This window comes from Lipotes vexillifer, unplaced genomic scaffold, assembly GCF_000442215.2.
Source record: "Lipotes vexillifer unplaced genomic scaffold, Lipotes_vexillifer_v1.1 scaffold91, whole genome shotgun sequence".
In the NCBI taxonomy this organism is placed as follows: domain Eukaryota; kingdom Metazoa; phylum Chordata; class Mammalia; order Artiodactyla; family Lipotidae; genus Lipotes; species Lipotes vexillifer.
In genome coordinates, this window is record NW_006777583.1 from 1,530,832 (window position 1) to 1,549,562 (window position 18,731).

Sequence of the window (18,731 nt, forward strand, 5' to 3'; positions counted from 1 at the left end):
CCAATGAGCGACTTCCCTGGTGGTCCAGTGGGTAAGATTCCATGCTCCCGATGCAGGGGGCCTGGGTTCGATCCCTGGTCGGGGAACTGGATCCCATGTGCATGCTAAAATTAAGAAGTCAACATGCCGCAGCTAAAGATCCCACGTGTTGCATTGAAGATCCCACATGCCACAGCTAAGACCTGGCACAGCCTAAATAAATAAATAATAAATAAATAAATGTTAAAAAAAAAAGACAATGAAAAGTTTGAAAGAAAAACAACGGCAAAATGTATGTTAAGCCTTCCTCAACAAAAGAAATCTGGAGTAACTATAATAATAGGAAACAAAATTGTCTTTAAGTTAAAAAGTAGGGTGTGAGTTTTTTTCCTGGCACCAAATAGATCACTCCAATACCAAGTCTCTGATTCTCTGACCCAACCAGGTGTCCTACAGTTCAATTCAACTCTGATGCTACCTGGAGTTAGCCCAGACCCCACAAGTTAAGGCATCAATCCCACAACCCTGCCTCAACTTCAGACATCACCCACAAAGGGGATCCCCAGGCTACCTGTACCTCTTCCTGGCCAACTACAAATTCAGAGGTTTCCACAACACCCTTCTCAGGTTTTATAATTTCTAGAATGACAATAGAACTCAGTAAAGTGCTATACTTATTATTACAGTTTATTGTAAGGGTATAATAATTGAACAGCCAGATAAAGAGGTATATAGGGCAAGACCCAGAGAATCCCAAGCACAGGAGCCTCTGTCCCCATGGAGTTGGGTTGCACCACCTTCCCAGCACGTAGATGTGTTCACCGACTTGGAAGCTCCTGAACCCCATTGTTAAGGGGATTTTATTATGTAGCCGTGGTTAATTAAATCAACTGCTGATGGCTGAATTCAGTCTCTTGCCCCTATAACTCCCCTTCTCCAGTCCGTTTGAGTCATCTCATTAGTGTACAAATGATACTCTTATTCAGGAAATTCCTAGAATTTTAGGAGCTCTGGGCCAGGAAAAGGGAGCAAAAGCCAATATATATTTTTTATTACACCACAAAAATTTCAAAATGGTGAAGGATTAAATTCACCAAAAAAGATGTAACAATTTTAAATTTGTATTTACCCAATAAAGAAAGTCTCAAAATAAATGAAGTAAAAATTGACACCTATAAGAGAAATATACCAATCCATAATCATTATGAAGGTTATTATTATTCGAATATTTCTCATTAATTGCTGGAATAAGCAGACCAAAACAAACAAAAGCCAAAATAAATAAGGCTCTGTAAGATTTAAACAACCCAATTAATAAACTTGACCTAATGGTCATATAAAGCAGACTCCATCAACTCCAACAACTATAAGATATACTTCTTTTTTCAAGTGTACATGGAACATTTGTAAAATTTGATCATGTACAGGCCATAAAACAAGTCTCAACAAATTTAAAAGGACTGAAATAACATAGACCATGTGTTCTGAATATAATGCAGTGAATCTATAAATCAAAACACTACCAAAACCCCATATGATAGGAAATTAAGAACATACCTTGAAATAGTTCCTCGATCTAAGACAAAATTATGAAAATAATTTGAATTGAAATTCAAAATAATTTGAATTGAAAGATTATGAAAGTATCAATTGAAATGCAGCAGTTAGAGGAAATTTTATAGCTTTGTATGCATATATTAGAAGATAAAAGAAAAAGGGCTGAGTTGAGCATCCATTCCAAGAATTTAGAAAGAGAACAGCAAAATAAACACAAATAGAAGAGAAGAAAGGATATAATAAAGGTAACCAAAATCAATGAAATAGAAAACAAGCACACAATATAGAGGCACAGTATAGACTAAAGATAGGTTTCTCTAAAAGATTTATGAAATTGATAACTTCCTGGCAAGAATGCTAAAGTGAAAAAAGATAAGGCACAAATAGTTGTTAAAGGAAAAAAAATAAAGACCATTAGAGAGCAAGGATTGAATACTGAGTGGGAAAGTTTTACTGCCAAACAGGCAACCCAATCAAGCATGGAGTCCAGGAAGGCTCTCCAGGTTGAGGTCAGAGGAAAAGAAGACCATGAACTCTCTTGGTCCAGCATTAGGAATGCAAAGCACCTGGGCACTGTTGATTAGCAATATCTGGGTTTGTTGGCTGAGGTCATATGCTATGTAGGCGTAGCATGTTTGTAGCAGGAATAGGGCATCCAGGGGCCTTTAATTTGCTCATATAGCTACTGAGTCAAGATTATGTCACCCAGTCAAGCCAAATAAGAGATTATTATACCCAGTATCAGGAGTGAAAAGCAGGCATTGCTAGAGATGCTGCAAACATAAACAAAAAGAAGATATTATAAATAGTTTTCTGCTGATATAATTAAAAGTTTAGAAGAAATAAAGAAATTTCCAGAAAATAGAACTTACTAAAACTGATTCATTAAGGAATATAAAATCTGAACAGTAGATGGGCTTCCCTGGTGGCGCAGTGGTTGAGAGTCCGCCTGCCGATGCAGGAGACACGGGTTCATGCCTCGGTCCGGGAAGATCCCACATGCCACAGAGCGGCTGGGCCCGTGAGCCATGGGCGCTGAGCCTGTGTGTCCGGAGCCTGTGCTCCACAACGGGAGAGGCCACAACAGTGAGAGGCCCGCATACCGCAAAAAAAAAAAAAAAAATCTCAATAGTTTTATAATGCATTAAGGAATATAAAATCTGAATAGTTTTATAACTAAGAATGAAATTAAAACAGTAAATAAAAAAAATCTTTCCACAAAGAACACTCAAGACCCAGACAACTTCACCAGCAAGGTCTACCTAACACTGGAAGAACAAATAATTCCAGTCTCACATAGACTCACACATAACCTTGATACCAAAACATGAGAGGTACAGTGTAAGAAAGAAAAATTATAGGCCAATTTTACTTTTGAACAGAGATGCAAAAATCATAAACAAAATACTAGCAAACCAAAATCAATAATATATAAACAAGATATCACATACTTTGACTATGTTGGGTTTGTCTCTTGAATGCAAGCTTGGTTTAACAGTGGAAAATTAATATAACCTACCACCTTTTAAAAGCTTAAACGAAAATGCCAACTTTTCAGGAATAAAAAATAATTCTATTTTTTGCTAAGAAGCTGGAATCAGCATTCAATTTTTGTATTCCTATTTGAGTATTCCCCACCTTCCCCCACCCTGACCCCCCCGGCATTTTCCCTTTTTGATTAGACTAATTTTCATCCAAGAAATACGACCGTCCCTATGGGCATGCCAACTAAAGGATGTGTATGATGCTTCTCACCACAGAGAATAGGTCCAGATTAGCATTATCCCCATTTAGTCTTATGCTACTTAAAAATCAGTGACCACCAAGGGCTTACTGAATACATGGTCCATTAATATGCCTTGTAAGAGAAGGATAAGTTGATCCAAAATACCAAGAGAAACAAATCTTTTTAAAAAAATCTTAAAGTCTTGTAGACCATAGGTGTTACCCCCCACAACCCCAAGCCAGCCTCAGGGTCAAGTGAAACTCAGTTAACTCTTTACTCCAATGCCTCCTCATTTTAACACACTTTCCCTAAATTCTCCTTTGAATTCTTTAGCCCCGAATCAACCCTCTTGCTTATGTCCTTCATATGTCTAGTTTAGACAAACCAAGATAACAAGCTGCCAAATATTACTTTTAGTTTTTTAAAAAGGTTAAAGATGATTACCACTGCATCTTTATTAACTGCTGAAGGGCAGACACTTTGCCTTTTATATTATATTTGGTAAAGAACAGAACAACAGACTCTCAAGCTGGAGAAGAATTTTAAAGGCTCTTTGTTCCAGCTATCCCTTTGGTTGTCTCTAAACTATTTTTCATTTAGTGTTCTCAAGCCTGTGCTTGAATACATTAAGGACTGTTGAATTTACTTGTACAGAGTGGAACATTAAGAAATATCCACTAATGATGATGATGTTTGTAAGCGCACTTCAATAAGAAATACATTTCTTCATTTCTTTCTTTCTTGTCACCTATCAATAGTCTTGGGGTCAGGGGAGAGGGGAGGGAGTTGCATTTCAAAATGCATCTTCCACTGTATTCCTAATGTTCCATTGAAATTCAGTGCATTGTCCCCAGATAGGACGCGTGTGACCTGTATTCAAAATAGGATGCTAATAGACTCACTTCCTAAAGATTGCCAAAGGCCAAAGAACTTTTTTTTTTAATTGGAGTAGTTGCTTTACAATGTTGTGTTAGTTTCTGCTGTACAACGAAGTGTAGCAGCTATATTTTACATATATCTCCTCCCTCTTGACCTCCCTCCTACTCCCCCCACCATCCCACCCATCTAGGTCATCACAGAGCACTGAACTGAGCTCCCTGTGCTATACAGCAGGTTCACCTCCCCTTAGTAGGATATGTGCTTCGAATTAACTTTTTGTTTTTTTGTTTTTTCTCAGAAGGATACATAGGTTTTTTTAACTATCCTTTCCTACCCAATTCTCCTTGAGACCACAGACACAGATTTTAAGACAATTGGCCTGTGTTTGCATGTAATTTGTGCTGTAGGAAGCTAGAGGCCCTCATGAGAATTGAGCTCCTGAATTTTGTACCAAGAATTGACATTAATAAGTGACCAAAGACTCATATGGTGATTCTCCTTTGGACTAAAGGATTTACTGCTGCTTCTGTTGATGTTAGTATTATCTAGAAATAGTAAATGTGCTATGACAGGGAAGGCTGACACCTGGCAGCCAATTTGTTCAAATTCCCCTGTGCTTCTTTCTGTCGGTGGGGTAGTTCTGAATTCAGAAAGGTAGCTGCTTCCTGTGTTTTGAAAGGAGTATTTTCTCTCTTGCCACTGAAGGCAATAAACTAGGCAGTGTTCTCTAAACAATCCACATAAATGAAAGATTAATGACCACTCATAAAATACTGTTAATACATGTCTCAGGATCCCCTAAACACTCTGCATTATCACCTGCCTGTGATGTGATGAGAGGCCCCGGGCATTCAAATGAAGGATGGAAAAGAAAGAACTGGAGGTAGAAAACAGGGGTGTCTAGGGTGGCCAGAGCACAAGTCTGATGAATAAATCATATCTACTCAGCCCTTGCTGCTGCCACTGCCGGGCTGTGCAGATTTCCTTATGGTGCTGGCCACAGGTGTTAGGAAGGCCAGGTGTCCTCTGGACGTAGGAGTTGGCCAAGTAGAATAGAGAAGCAAAGTCTATCAAACCTGATAGCCAAAGACTGTGAGTTGTTAATGGAGTATTCCATACTCAGAGAAACATAACTTTGGCCGTGACCTAATTGGCTATTTTTATTGTCTGTAATGCTGATATTAAGTACAAAACTATTAATGAAAATTTAGCCACTGGTTAGGTGCCAAAGGTTTGTTTTTTAAAAATTGGTAATTTTGGACTTCTCTGGTGGAACAGTGGTTAAGAACCTGCCTGCCAGTGCAGGGGACACGAGTTCGATCCCTGGTCCAGGAAGATCCCACATGCCACAGAGCAAGTATTGAGCCCACGTGCCACAACTACTGAGTCCGCCTACTGCAGCTACTGAAGCCCATAAGACTAGAGCCTGTGCTCCACAACAAGAGAAACCATGGCAATGAGAAGCCCTCGCACCACAACGAAGAGTAGCCCCCGCTCACTGCAGCTAGAGAAAGCCCACGCACAGCAACGAAGACCCAACACAGCCAACAATAAATAATTTTTTTAAAAATTAATTTAAAAAACAGCTCATAAATAAAAAAAAAAGAATTGGTAATTTTAACAGGTACCTTTCAGAACCTGGGAGGTACACATTTCTCTCATATATTTGTTCCCTAATAAATTGTCCAAAATGGGTTCCAAATAACTAAAATTGTGAAGTGTGACCATATAATTGCTCACATTTCTTGATCAGTTTGTCATATACCAGGGATTGTCTCAGACGTTCTACATATTTTACTCTTATTTAACTCTCACAGCACCTCTATGAAATACATATTATTATCCCCATTTTAAAGATGAGAAAGCTGAAGCTTAGGTTAAATAATTTGCTTGAGGTCACATAGCTGGTCATGGTGACTCTTGACCTCAGTGAATCTGACCACAAAACCCCAGCTCTTAACTACTATTCTATGCAAATGAGCAAAGTCTATAAAACGAAGCTAAAAGAGAGAAAATATCTTTTTTCTTAAAACGGAAAAATGACTTTGCTATTCATAGACTGTGGGTGGATCTATATAAGATAATATGTGTAAAGCCCTTATTGGCTTTGAATAAATGTTAGCTGTCGTGGTTGTTGTAGTATCTTTAAGGTAAATTTCAGGTGTTCCAAATGTTGGTTTGCCTGATTCTCACAAGGAGCTTGGCCCATGGGAAGGTGGCATAGTGCCTTTGGTGAATAAGTGCATTAATTGCAGGCTTTGGAACCAAACCTGGGTGGCACTTTGAAAATGGGATTAAAGCCCTAGTTTATAGCCAAGTACCCAACAGAGCAAGGATCTCAGTGTTTGGCAGATTTTCTGTTGCAGCATCCTCTCTGAAAGCAGGGTTTTCCCAGTGATGTATTTTATAAAGGTGTCAAATTGCCACTTGTTTCCTGTGCTTTTCTGATAAGAGAAGCATTTGGAATCTGTGCTCTGCCACCTTTAAACACTAAATATTCAGATTTTTTAAAGTATACATCTTACTTCTTACTTCAGAGCACCCTAGAGGATTATGGTGGCAGATATTATGGCCTCCTTTGGTTCTGTGTATGCAGAGACCTCTAGGCCCAGGGAGTGCTTTGGCCTTTGGTGTTTAACGGGATGCTGTACAGTCACTGTCCTTACTGGCCTGGAGAGCAGCTTCTCAGTGGTTATTATGGACTGAATATTTGTGTCCCCCCAAATTTCATATGTTGAAGCCCTAACCACCAATGTGATAGTTGTTGGAGATGGGGCTTTTGGGAGGGGAAGAGTTAGATGAGGTCATGGTGATGGGGCACTCATGATGGGATTAGTGTCCTTATATAAAAAGACATCAGAGAGCATGGTGAGCATGGGGGACAATAGAACATGGTATCCATGTTCAGGAAAAGAAAACATGGCCATCTGCCTGTGATCAACAGGCTTCCTTTGAGGTGAGCAAGGGAGTGAAAAGAGACTGGCATGAGGCTGAGAGTGAGCCTGTAAACCTCAGGTACCATCATGCTTCAAGGGGCAAAAGGAAGATAGTTACTAGACTTACATTTTTGAAATTTTTCAGTGAGTTCTTCCAAATTAAATGGCGAATTTTGCCTCAGGAATGTTGGGTTTTATCCAGAAAAATGTAATGTGAAGACAGATTAAAAGAGAGTAATGGGAATAGTCTACTGTGTTTTTTTAATTGGAGTATGGTTGATTTCCAGTGTTGTGTTAATTTCTGCTGTACAGCAAAGTGACTCAGTTATATACATCTACTGTATTTTTTTTTAAATACACTTTGTTTTTTTGTGGTCCATTTATGTGGATGCTAATATGATTGCCTTGGCTCCTTAGCACAGGATCTGAGTTCTCAGCATCACTTCAGCAAAAATTGTTATGGTAATAGGGTGAGGGCCTTTTGATCTTGCTGATTAACATGGAGCTTGGCTAACCTGATTATGTAACTCTGCCGGAAACTAGGTTTCGGTCTGTTAATACAGCATAATACATTCAAATGAAGCTTCCTTGGGCTGTCTTATCCCAGAACTGTTGTGATTTATTATTTGAAATGAAGTTCTCATAAAGAACTTTGCATAAAGAAAAAGTTTAAGTGTATAATTTATTTTTATTTTTAAAATTAATCTCCATGTTGCTTTTCCTGGTTAAGAAGTGAAACCCTGGGTTACTACAACTGTGAATAATTCAGCAATCCATTCCATAAATGTGTGTTAAATTCCTGATATGTCGCAGGCTGTGTGCAAGGTACTGGGGATACCATGGTGAAACATAAAAGGCAAGGGCCCAGCGCTATGCTTTTTTGCCTTATGTATGAGGCCATCAATGATTCAACCCATTTTTCAACTCTAAGATCGATCAGTCTTCTGGCCACACATTGCTGGGGCCAGGACAGAGCATGTGTGGCAGCTAGGCAGACAGCATTCAGAGGAGCAGTGGGGAGGAAGGGCAGGCATTTTGGAGTCTATGCTGATATGAAAAGCAAAGCCACCCTTGCAGTACAGTTGATAGACTTTAATATTAAAATAGGGCTTCCCTGGTGGCGCAGTGGTTGGGAGTCCGCCTGCCGATGCAGGGGACACGGGTTCGTGCCCCGGTCTGGGAAGATCCCACATGCCGTGGAGCGGCTGGGCCCGTGAGCCATGGCCGCTGAGCCTGCGCGTCCGGAGCCTGTGCTCCGCAACGGGAGAGGAGAGGCCACAACAGTGAGAGGCCCGCGTACCGCAAAAAAATAAAATAAAAGAACAAAAAAATATTAAAATAAACTTTGGGCAATTGCAGACATAACAACAGAGTTGTCTGCTTTGGTACAAAGACATGTCACCCCAGCTATACAGCATTGTATGAAAAAAGTGTTGTGTCAGGCTGACAGAAGAAGAAAATCATGAACAGTAGAGGGAAACCATCTGAAGTGGTTCCAGACAAAGACAGTTTTCCTAATTCCATTGATGAAATTCACCAATACCCAATAAGGGAAGATTGGAAATTCACATCAGAACCCGCTGTACATAATTTGTAGTTTGCTCTATGTAATTATACTCCAGTAAATTATAGAGGAATCTGTATACGTTCTCCCTTCATAGTACAAATTAAATCATTTTAACGAATCCCTTTTTTAAAATTAAAAGTCATATATTAAAGACCCACCAAAATGAAAACTCCACAAGCAGGGACTGCAATTCATCATGCTCACTGCTCTGTCCCCAGAAGAGTGTGTAGCTCGTTGTCGTATTTTCTGGCTGCCCAGGCCTTTTGCGTACTCTTCCTATGCTTAGGAAAAGTCTTATCTTACAAATCCTACCTCCCCAAAGTGGAAGCCAGAAAACAAATTTCCCAGCCTCCTTTACAGCTAAGATAGAGGCATGTGCCCCAGGATCCACCAGCCAGCTGCACCCACAAGGGACTTCTACTCAGAAGTGAACACAAAGAAGCAAGCTTTACCCCAAATCTAATTTTTCTAGCAAAGGTGGAGACTGAAGCATCAGTCTTTCTCCTCCAGTAAGGTTTCCCTGAATATCGCCCATCCTTGAAGGCAGTCGGGTTTAGACCTTCTCTAGGTCTACTTTTCATTATACTTACCCATGCTATTATAATGATTATCATCTTTAATTAGGTTCTAATCTGCTGTGATAGTTAAGGTAATCTTAGCTGCTCTCACAAACCAAAAATATATGGTGGATCAATCACAGAAGAAGTCTCCCTTCCCTGATCACATAAAGTTAAAATGGTACCTGGGTTCAGCCAACAGCCTCCTGACAGGAGGTAATTCATAGATCCAGGCATCTTCCATCGTGCAGCTTTGCCATCTGTACCACGTGGCTTCCAAGGGTGCCATGCCCATCTGAACCGAGCCAGAGGCAAAGGGCCTGAAGAATCAAATGCTGGGGGTTTTATGACTTAGCCTCTGAAGCTATTCTTATCACTTCTGTTCACATTCTATTGTTCAGAGCTCAGCCATGTGGCTACACCTAACTGGCAAACACGGTCTAGCTTCCCGTAGCTTCTTCCAGTTAAGAGTACATGGACACTAGAAAATTATGACAAAGTGCCATATCTAACTTTCTATCTTCTCTCTTGCTTCCATCCTCCTCGACTGGGAAAAAGGATGACGGTAAGAAGGCTAATCATACAGTAACACTGTGTAAATCACAGACAGCTGTAGCTCTGATCTGGATTCCCTTTTCTTGGCTCTTCTGTGCTTTTTGCTAAACATTTATCTTGGGGTGCGGGGAAGGCACATATTCATTGGATAGTTATTTCTGAATGCTTTGCCTAAAACTGCTTTTATCTCCAAGCTCCCCATGTGTCACTTTGAAAGGGAAAGTGCTTAGCATGCAGCCTGGGCACCACATGTGTTCTGACGCGCTGGCACGTGGATGAGTTAGGAGGTTCCAAATCATTGCCTCTTGGCTTCCCCCGGGCTAATGCAGGAAACATCTTTTTTTTGCCCCTGCCTCTCCTGGACCTAGGTGCCTTATCAGCGGCCAGGGAAAGCTGGGAATACGACTCGGGAGCCAGGGACCTCCAGAGCCCGGACTTGCAGAGTCAGTCAGCCCTACAGAAGCTTCTTGAGTATGGGGGAAGCTCTTTGCATCAGCAGGCTGCTGCTCTCCACAAGCTGCTCACACAGTCCCCGCGTTTTGGCAACTCTGTAGGAGGAAGCTATCTAGAGCTGGCCAACACGGTGAGTCCTTTCTGGTTCAGAGAACACATCTTTAGGCCTGTGTGTATGCCAATACAAAATTTGAATTTTGAGCTCCAGGGGACATATCGGGTATTGTCTTTTTTATTGAGCTAAATGTTGTACCATTCCCAGCATTGCCAATAATGTTAAGGGCTCCAAATACTTAAGATTGGTGACTTCACTCTCACTATTGAGAGCAGAGTGGTCGCCTAAAAAATGTTTTATGTCTGTATGTTGTACAGATTTAATTACTAGAATATCCACAATGGCTTCACCATAGAATATTTTCTGGGACCAGACATTACAAGTTAATAGGATATAATTCTTTGTGTTCCCTAATTTGGACTTTACTCGTTTGAAAAGCAAACAAGAAAATATTTCATTGAAAGTTTGATCATTGTTTCTGCTTGTACTTTAAAAACATATTCTGTTGAAAACTATGGAACAGCTTAGAATTCCATTATGCTTAGTTTAAACTTCTTTTTTACCTCAGGATGAATTATTACCATGATGACCTTCAGGTGAAAACTATTGTCTTCCCTTTTAAGCTAGAGCTGGGGGATGAGGTGGGGTTGGCTGATGACCTGGGCCATGTTGGGGTGACGTGCAGACAGTTTATAAATTAGGTTTGCTATCTAGCCACTGTGTGAAAGGTCTGTAAACCTACCTTGCTTTTTGAAACTGAAGTTTGAAACCAGAGGTGGTATAAGCATCTTGACAACTTCATTTACATCTATTTACAATCAACTTCATTTACATCTATTTACAATCTGCTTTGAGGTAGACTAGTGGTTTTCAGACTTTTTGTGTTTGAGGCATATTTTCTAATTCTGACATTTTTGGTGACGTGTTTGAAGGCACTAACAATCCTAAATACACAGCAAAAATTACAGTACAATCATCAGACAAATCCCAATTAAAAGACATTCTGCAAAGTACTTGACCAGTACTCTTTGAAATTGTCAAGGATATCGAAAGTAAGGAAAGTCTGAGAAAGAGAAACTCACAGCTAAAAGGAGCCTAAGAAGATCTGACAACTTTTTATTTGTGGTACCCTGGCTGGGACATCAGGTAAAAACTAAGGAAACCTGGATAAATTATGGATTTTAGTTAATAATAATTATCAGTTTTGATTCATTAATTGTGACACTGTATCATAATCATGTAAGATGTTCATAATAGGGGAAATTGGGTGTGAAGTATGTGAGAACTCTCTGTCCCATCTTTGCAACTTTTCTGAAAAATTTTTAAATTTATTAAAAACATACACACACACAATCACTACTATGGTGTAACTATGTCTCATAAAACCTGTAAAAGAACCCATAGTTATTGCACTGTTTGCCACTTGGTCACCCATTAAGGACATTCTTGCTCAGTTTGAGTAGAACTATTAACTCTCCTAATCTCAGCTTCCTGTGTGCCCAGGAGACTAGGCAAGTAGCAGGAAATAAGTCATCTTTCTCTGGCATGGGCCTGGATTTAGGCTATGCTTTTACAAATAATTTGCAGCAAGTTGAACTTTACTATATCAGCTCAGCCTTTTTCAAGACAGACACTGATATGGCAGTATGGGTTATAGCAAGAATCTATGTTACAGACTGATCAAAATTTAGTGGCCCCTGCTCTGAAGGGTTCAGGGCTTGAGGCCCACCAGTTTTCTTCAGCAGACCTACTGGTGAAAACAGCAGGAGTTGGCTGTTTCCTACCTCTGCTTGACTCCTTGATTCTTAACCTTTCCAGTAACTGCTTGGATTTTGTTCTGTTCTCCCTTCAATCCTGGTCAGCCCCTGGGCTTCCCACAGCCAGGTTCTCTTTTTGTATTACTGGTGAAGTTTTGGAACTGATGGAACCCTGCCTGTGATGACCTTTGCAGAGGCCAGTTTGAGAAACACTCCCCTTATATGTTGAGCACCCAGCTCATGCAGGAGTGTTCACTTTATTAAAAGTCATGACTGGACTTCCCTGGTGGCGTAGTGGTTGAGAGTCCACCTGCCGATGCAGGGGACGTGGGTTCGTGCCCCGGTCCGGGAAGATCCCACATGCCGCGTAGCGGCTGGGCCCGTGAGCCATGGCCGCTGAGCCTGCGCGTCCGGAGCCTGTGCTCCGCAACGGGAGAGGCCACAAGAGTGAGAGGCCCGCGTACTGCAAAAAAAAAAGTCATGACCTGGGAATTCCCTGGCAGTCTAGTGGTTAGGACTCCACATTCTCACTGCTGAGATCCCTGGTTCAATCCCTGGTCGGGGAACTAAAATCCCACAAGCCACACAGTGCAGCCAACAAAAAATAAAAGTCATGACTCATATACTTACATTTGGCACACTTTTCTGTATATATGTCGTTGATGAAAATAATCAATAAACAACCTAAAATAGTAATAGAAAAGTGTTTTATTTGAACCCAGCTGAGGACTATAGCTCAGAAGACAGCCTCTCAGATAGCTCTGAGGAACTGCCCTGGAGAAGCATGGTTTTCAGCACAGTTTTATATCTTGTCAGAACAAAGAACATTAAACAAGTCAGGGATACATTCCTTCAAGATTAAAAAAAAAAAAACAGATCAGCACGTACATAGCGAGTCAGCATGGCCTTGGCAACTGGGAAGGGTGTCTTATCATTGAGCGGGTACTAGCATTGGCGTCCCAGGAACGGAGGCATTTAATCTTTATTTCTAAAATAAACATTCTTTACTTCTGGCCCTTTTCTTTATTAATTAAAGCAGATGTACAGTATGTTTGATAGGCCACAAACAGGCTATTTTAGTTAGCATAAAATTCAGGTTAACTCAGAATGACTTCTCCATAACTCAAAATGTGAAAATCTTTTTTATCAATGTTATATGTCTATAGAAGCTTATAATGAACACATAATCAATGGTGGTGACCTATTCAGTAGTATTCATTAGAATACATTGAGTAAGTTTTTTTTTAAAGTTATAACTCCACAAATGAAGAAATAAAGTTGTACATGCTCACTTAAGGTGATCCTTGGTGAGAACCAGACCAAAGTGCAAATGCAGGGACTTGCAATCTATGACGGTGATTATGTTCTTTATTTTCTCACTGAATTGGAAATGCACAATTTTTAAAATATATTTTATTGAAATATACATGATTTACAATGTGTTAATTTCTGCTGTACAGCGAAGTGATTCAGTTATACATATACATGCATTCTTTTTTATATTCTTTTCCATTATGGTTTATCACAGGATGTTGAATATAGTTCCCTGTGGTATACAGTAGGACCTTGTTGTTTATCCATCCTATATATACTAGTTTGCAACTGCTACCCCAGAACTTCCCCTCCATCCCTCCCCCATCCCTCCCACCCCTTGGCAACCACAAGTCTGTTCTCTATGTCTGTGAGTCTGTTTCTGTTTCATAGATATGTTCATTTTTGTTGTATTTTAGATTCCACATATAGGTGATATCATATGGTATTTGTCTTCCTTTTTCTGACTTACTTCACTTAGTATGATAATCTCTAGTTGCATCCATGTTGCTGCAAGTGGCATTATTTTAATGGCTGAGTAATACTCCATTGTGTATATATACTATGTCTTTATTCATTCATCAGTCAATGGACATTTAGGTTGCTTCCATGTCTTGGCTATTGTAAATCGGGCTGCTATGAACATTGGGGTGCATGTATCTTTTAGAATTAGAGTTTTCATCTTTTCTGGATATATGCCCAAGAGTGAGATTACTGGATCATATGGCAACTCTATTTTTAGTTTTTTAAGGAACCTCCGTACTGTTTTCCATAGTGGCTATACCATTTTACGTTCCCACCAACAATGTAGGAGGGTTCCCTTTTCTCCACACCCGCTCTAGCATTTGTTACTTGTAGACATTTTAATGATGGCCATTCTGACCGGTGTGAGGTGATACCTCATTGTAGTTTTGATTTGCATTTTTCTAATAATGAGCAGCTTTGAGCATCTTTTCATGTGCCTTTTGACTATCGGTATGTCTTCTTTGGAGAAATGTCTGTTTAAGTCTTCTGCCCATTTTTCAGTTGGGTTGTTTTTTTTTGTTATTGAGTTGCATGAACTGTTTGTATATTTTGGAAATTAAGCCCTTGTCGGTTACATTATTTGCAAATATTTTCTTCCAGTCCATAAGTTGTCTTTTTGTTTTGTTTATGGTTTCCTTTGCTGTACAAAAGCTTATAAGTTTGATTAGATCCCATTTGTTTATTTTTACTTTTATGTCTGTTGCCTTGGGAGACTGACCAAGTCTCAGAGAATGTTTTGTCTATGTTTTTTTTAGGATTTTTATGGTGTCATGTCTTATGTTTAAGTCTTTAAGCCATTTTGAGTTTATTTTTGTGTATGGTGTGAGAGTGTGTTCTAACTTCATTGGTTTACAAGCAGCTGTCCAGCTTTCCCACTACTACTTGCTGAAGAGACTGTCTTTTCTCCTTTGTATGTTCTTGCCTCCTTTGTCAAAGATTAATTGTCCAGGGGCTTCCCTGGTGGTGCAGTGGTTGAGAGTCCACCTGCTGATGCAGGGGACACGGGTTCATGCCCTGGTCCGGGAGGATCCCACATGCCGCAGAGCAGCTGGGCCTGTGAGCCATGGCCTCTGAGCCTGCGCGTCCGGAGCCTGTGCTCCGCAACGGGAGAGGCCACAGCAGTGAGAGGCCTGCGTACCGCAAAAAAAAAAAAAAAAAAAAAAAAAAAAGGATTAATTGTCCATAGGTGTGTGGGTTTATTTCTGGGCTCTCTATTCTTTTCCATTGATCCATATGTCTGTTTTTGTGCCAGTACCATGCTGTTTTGATTACTGTAGCTTTGTAGTACTGTCTGAAGTCTGGGAGAGTTATGCCCCCTACTTTGTTCTTTTTCCTCAGGATTGCTTTGTCAATTCTGGGTCTTTTATGTTTCCATATAAATTTTAGGATTATTTATTCTAGTTCTGTGAAAAATGTCATAGGTAATTTGATGGGATCGCATTAAATCTGTATATTGCTTTGGGTAATATGGCCATTTTAACAATATTTATTCTTCCAATCCAAGAGCATGGGATATCTTTACATTTCTTTGAATAATCTTCAGTTTCCTTTATTAATGTTTTGTAGTTCTCAGCATACTAATATTTCACCTCTTTGGTCAGGTTTATTCCTAAGTATTTTATTTTTTTGATGTGATTTAAAACGAATTGTTTGTTTACATTCCCTTCTGATATTTCATTGTTAGTGGAAAATATACAACTTAAAAATATGATTTAAACTGATAGACCCTTGATAACTCCTTGGACCCTGTGGTAAAGGGACTTTTGAACCCCAATTCTTCATCCTTTCCTATATCTTCACTGTTTGTCATGTGACTTTGGTGTCTTCCTGTCAAATATGTGAGAAATAATAAAAAGATTGTTGTTTTAACTATTGTGTTTAGGGTGGTTTGTTTCATAGCAATAGTTGACTCAGGGTCTACTCACAGTGGTCCATGGAGCCCAGATTGAGAAATACCCCTTATAAGTGGCCAAAGAAAGCAAATAGCCTCTCTAAAGTGCACACTTGGGCAATCCCTTCACGTATAAAACCATATTAAAAGTAATTTAAGTTCCTTCTAAAACAAATCCTGAACTAATAAAATTAGATTCTGGGGTTTGGGTTTGTTTATTTTTTTAAAGTAGCTACTAAGAGCAAAAGGCATTTTATCAGTGCCCAGTTAGGAGACAAGAAGCACACACTAATTCACACAGGGAAAGTTTAACATAAAAAGTGATTAACTAGTAGCAGGGGATTACCTACTGAGGAGTCAAGAAAATCTAATGAATACAGGAATAGTACACGTGAAGAGCAGTCACTCCCTCTAAAACTGAGTCAAGTACCCAAGGAAGGAATATATTTGGAAGAGGGCCTCCCTTCACCCAGGGCTGAGATTCAGACCCCATTGACAAGGAGTGGCTGGTACCCACTGGATGGCAGAGAAATTCCCTGAGATGCCTTGGGCCAGGGTTGGCAGCAGGAAGCCAGCTCTCTGGAGTGTCGGCCCAGCTGGCTGGGATGCCACCCACTGGCGTATCACTGAGAAAGTGCCCACAGAGGAATTCACTGGGAAGCTGCCCACCAGAGTGGTAGCAAAACCCACCAAGAAGTGCCCCAAATGGTGGCACTGAAATTTACTGGGGATGAGTGCCACTGCATGTCCTGTGCTACTGGCCTCCACCCAACACAAGAGCCAGCAGGGAAGAGTCCCGAAGAACCAGCATTCCCTTTCTCCCCCGGTGGCGCTCCAGTACCTCTGCTGACAGGGGACAAATGTCCAGCTTCAGGATCATAAAGCAGGGCAAGGAAAGATGGGTTTGGAGATGAGAGAGATAAACTGATAACTGGCACAGGCATTTTTAACATTGAGAAGCTTCTGATAGCATCCTACACAAGATTTACCTTTCTAAGCATCCCTTCTTTTCTTCTACTACCAAATACCTGTCTTCTCCTTCTGCCAGACACAGTGCCTATTATGACTTTGAGGCTTCACACACTGTTTAAAATGCAAAGGCAACAAGATGATGTTGTACATAGAAACTTGTGGTAATTAGAGTTTTATCTGAGAAGCAGAATGGCTACCCATGATATAGAATAAAGGATCTACAGAAACAAACTCACAGACATAGAGAATAGACTTGTGATTGCCAAGGGGGAGTGGTGGTGGAAGGATGGATTGGGAGTTTGGGATTAGCAGATGCAAACTATTATATATAGGATGGATAAACAACAAGGTCCTACTGTATAGCACAGGGAACTATATTCAATATCCTGAGATAAACCAGAATGGAAAAGAATATGAAAAAGAATATATATATATATATATATATGTATAACTCAATCACTTTGCTGTACAGCAGAAATTAACGCAACATTGTAAATCAACTATAATTCAATTAAAAAACAGAATAAAGGGTCTATGGTGAAGCAATATATGCAGGCTGTTGTTCTGCGTCTGTGTTGAGTCTAAAGTTACTCTAGGTCTATCAGGTCAGCAGATAAGAAGGAAAGCTGGATGTACAGGGCAGCAGGACAAATGGGAATGCATGAACACAAATTGAGACCCCATGAGGACAAACTGGAACCCACTTCTATCTCTGAACCATGTCCAACCTTGATGCTGTGGATGACCCACAGGAGAGCTGGCACCCATTATCAGGGAACCACACACACATCTAGCCCGGGACTCAGAGAAGCTGAAGGAGGTGGCCTTGGGAAGTTGGAGTTGCTACAAGTCAGATTCACCAAGTAGGTAAGCAGCAGATTGGCAACAACTTTCAGAGTATAAATAGTATGACTTCTTCACTTCTACCTCTGGCCTTCACATGGAGTGTCTCTCATGTCCAGACAGAACCATACAGGAAAGAGAACTCTGGGAAACGTAGTTCCAGCTTAGCTAAGTTGACTTAGCACCACAGAGCAGCAGAGAAACTGCCAGTGCAATCTGTACTGTATTCCTAAAACTATCAGCAAAACAAAATGAAACACTTTGGTTTAGTAGAGAAGAGATGCAGTGGAAAGGATATACTGCCTATTTGCTGATGGATTTTCTCTCCAAAGATTTGTATTTCAGAGAAGAGTGCAAGTATAAATTATAATGTTATAGATTCTAAGTAGTGACATATTTAAGTATTATAAAGCATAAAACACCGCTGAAGTTTTATTTTCTAGCTACAACCCTGATAAATTACTCAACAAAATATCAGTTTCTTCATAGATTCTTGCAGTCATGCTACTTGGTTTTTTAAGTATTTATTACCAGGTTTATTAATTTGTATTAAGAAAAATATTGATAATTCATTGATAATGATTAATTATGACTGATTATACTAGAAAAGGAGTCATGTACAAGATATAAAGTATTTGATTTACAATAGCCAGGACATGGAAGCAACTTAAGTGTCCATCGACAGATGAATGGATAAAGAAGACGTGGCACATATATACAATGGAATATTACTCAGCCATAAAAAGAAACGAAATTGAGTTATTTGTAGCGAGGTGGATGGACCGAGAGACTGTCATACAGAGTGAAGTAAGTCAGAAAGAGAAAAACAAATACCGTATGCTAACACATATATATGGAATCTAAAAAAAAAAAAGGTTCTGAAGAACCTAGGGGCAGGACAGGAATAAAGACGCAGACATAGAGAATGGACTTGAGGACACAGGGAGGGGGAAGGGTAAGCTGGGATGAAGTGAGAGAGTGGCATGGACATATATACACTACCAAATGTAAAATAGATAGCTAGTGGGAAGTAGCTGCCTAGCACAGGGAGATCAGCTTGGTGCTTTGTGATCACCTAGAGGGGTGGGATAGGGAGGGTGGGAGGGAAACACAAGAGGGAGGAGATATACCTATATATATAGCCGATTTACTTTGTTATACAGCAGAA

At 40.1% G+C, this 18,731-nt stretch overlaps 1 protein-coding gene across 1 annotated transcript in view; it reads left to right on the forward strand.

Annotated features, from left to right (window-relative positions):
• The window catches only part of MCC (MCC regulator of Wnt signaling pathway), a 447,124-nt gene that overhangs the window by 103,023 nt on the left and 325,370 nt on the right, over positions 1-18,731 (forward strand). Inside the window, exon 3 of the mRNA XM_007451192.1 lies at positions 10,125-10,339. Within this exon, the coding sequence (XP_007451254.1) occupies positions 10,125-10,339 (215 nt within the window). The remainder of the gene's footprint in view (positions 1-10,124; positions 10,340-18,731) is intronic.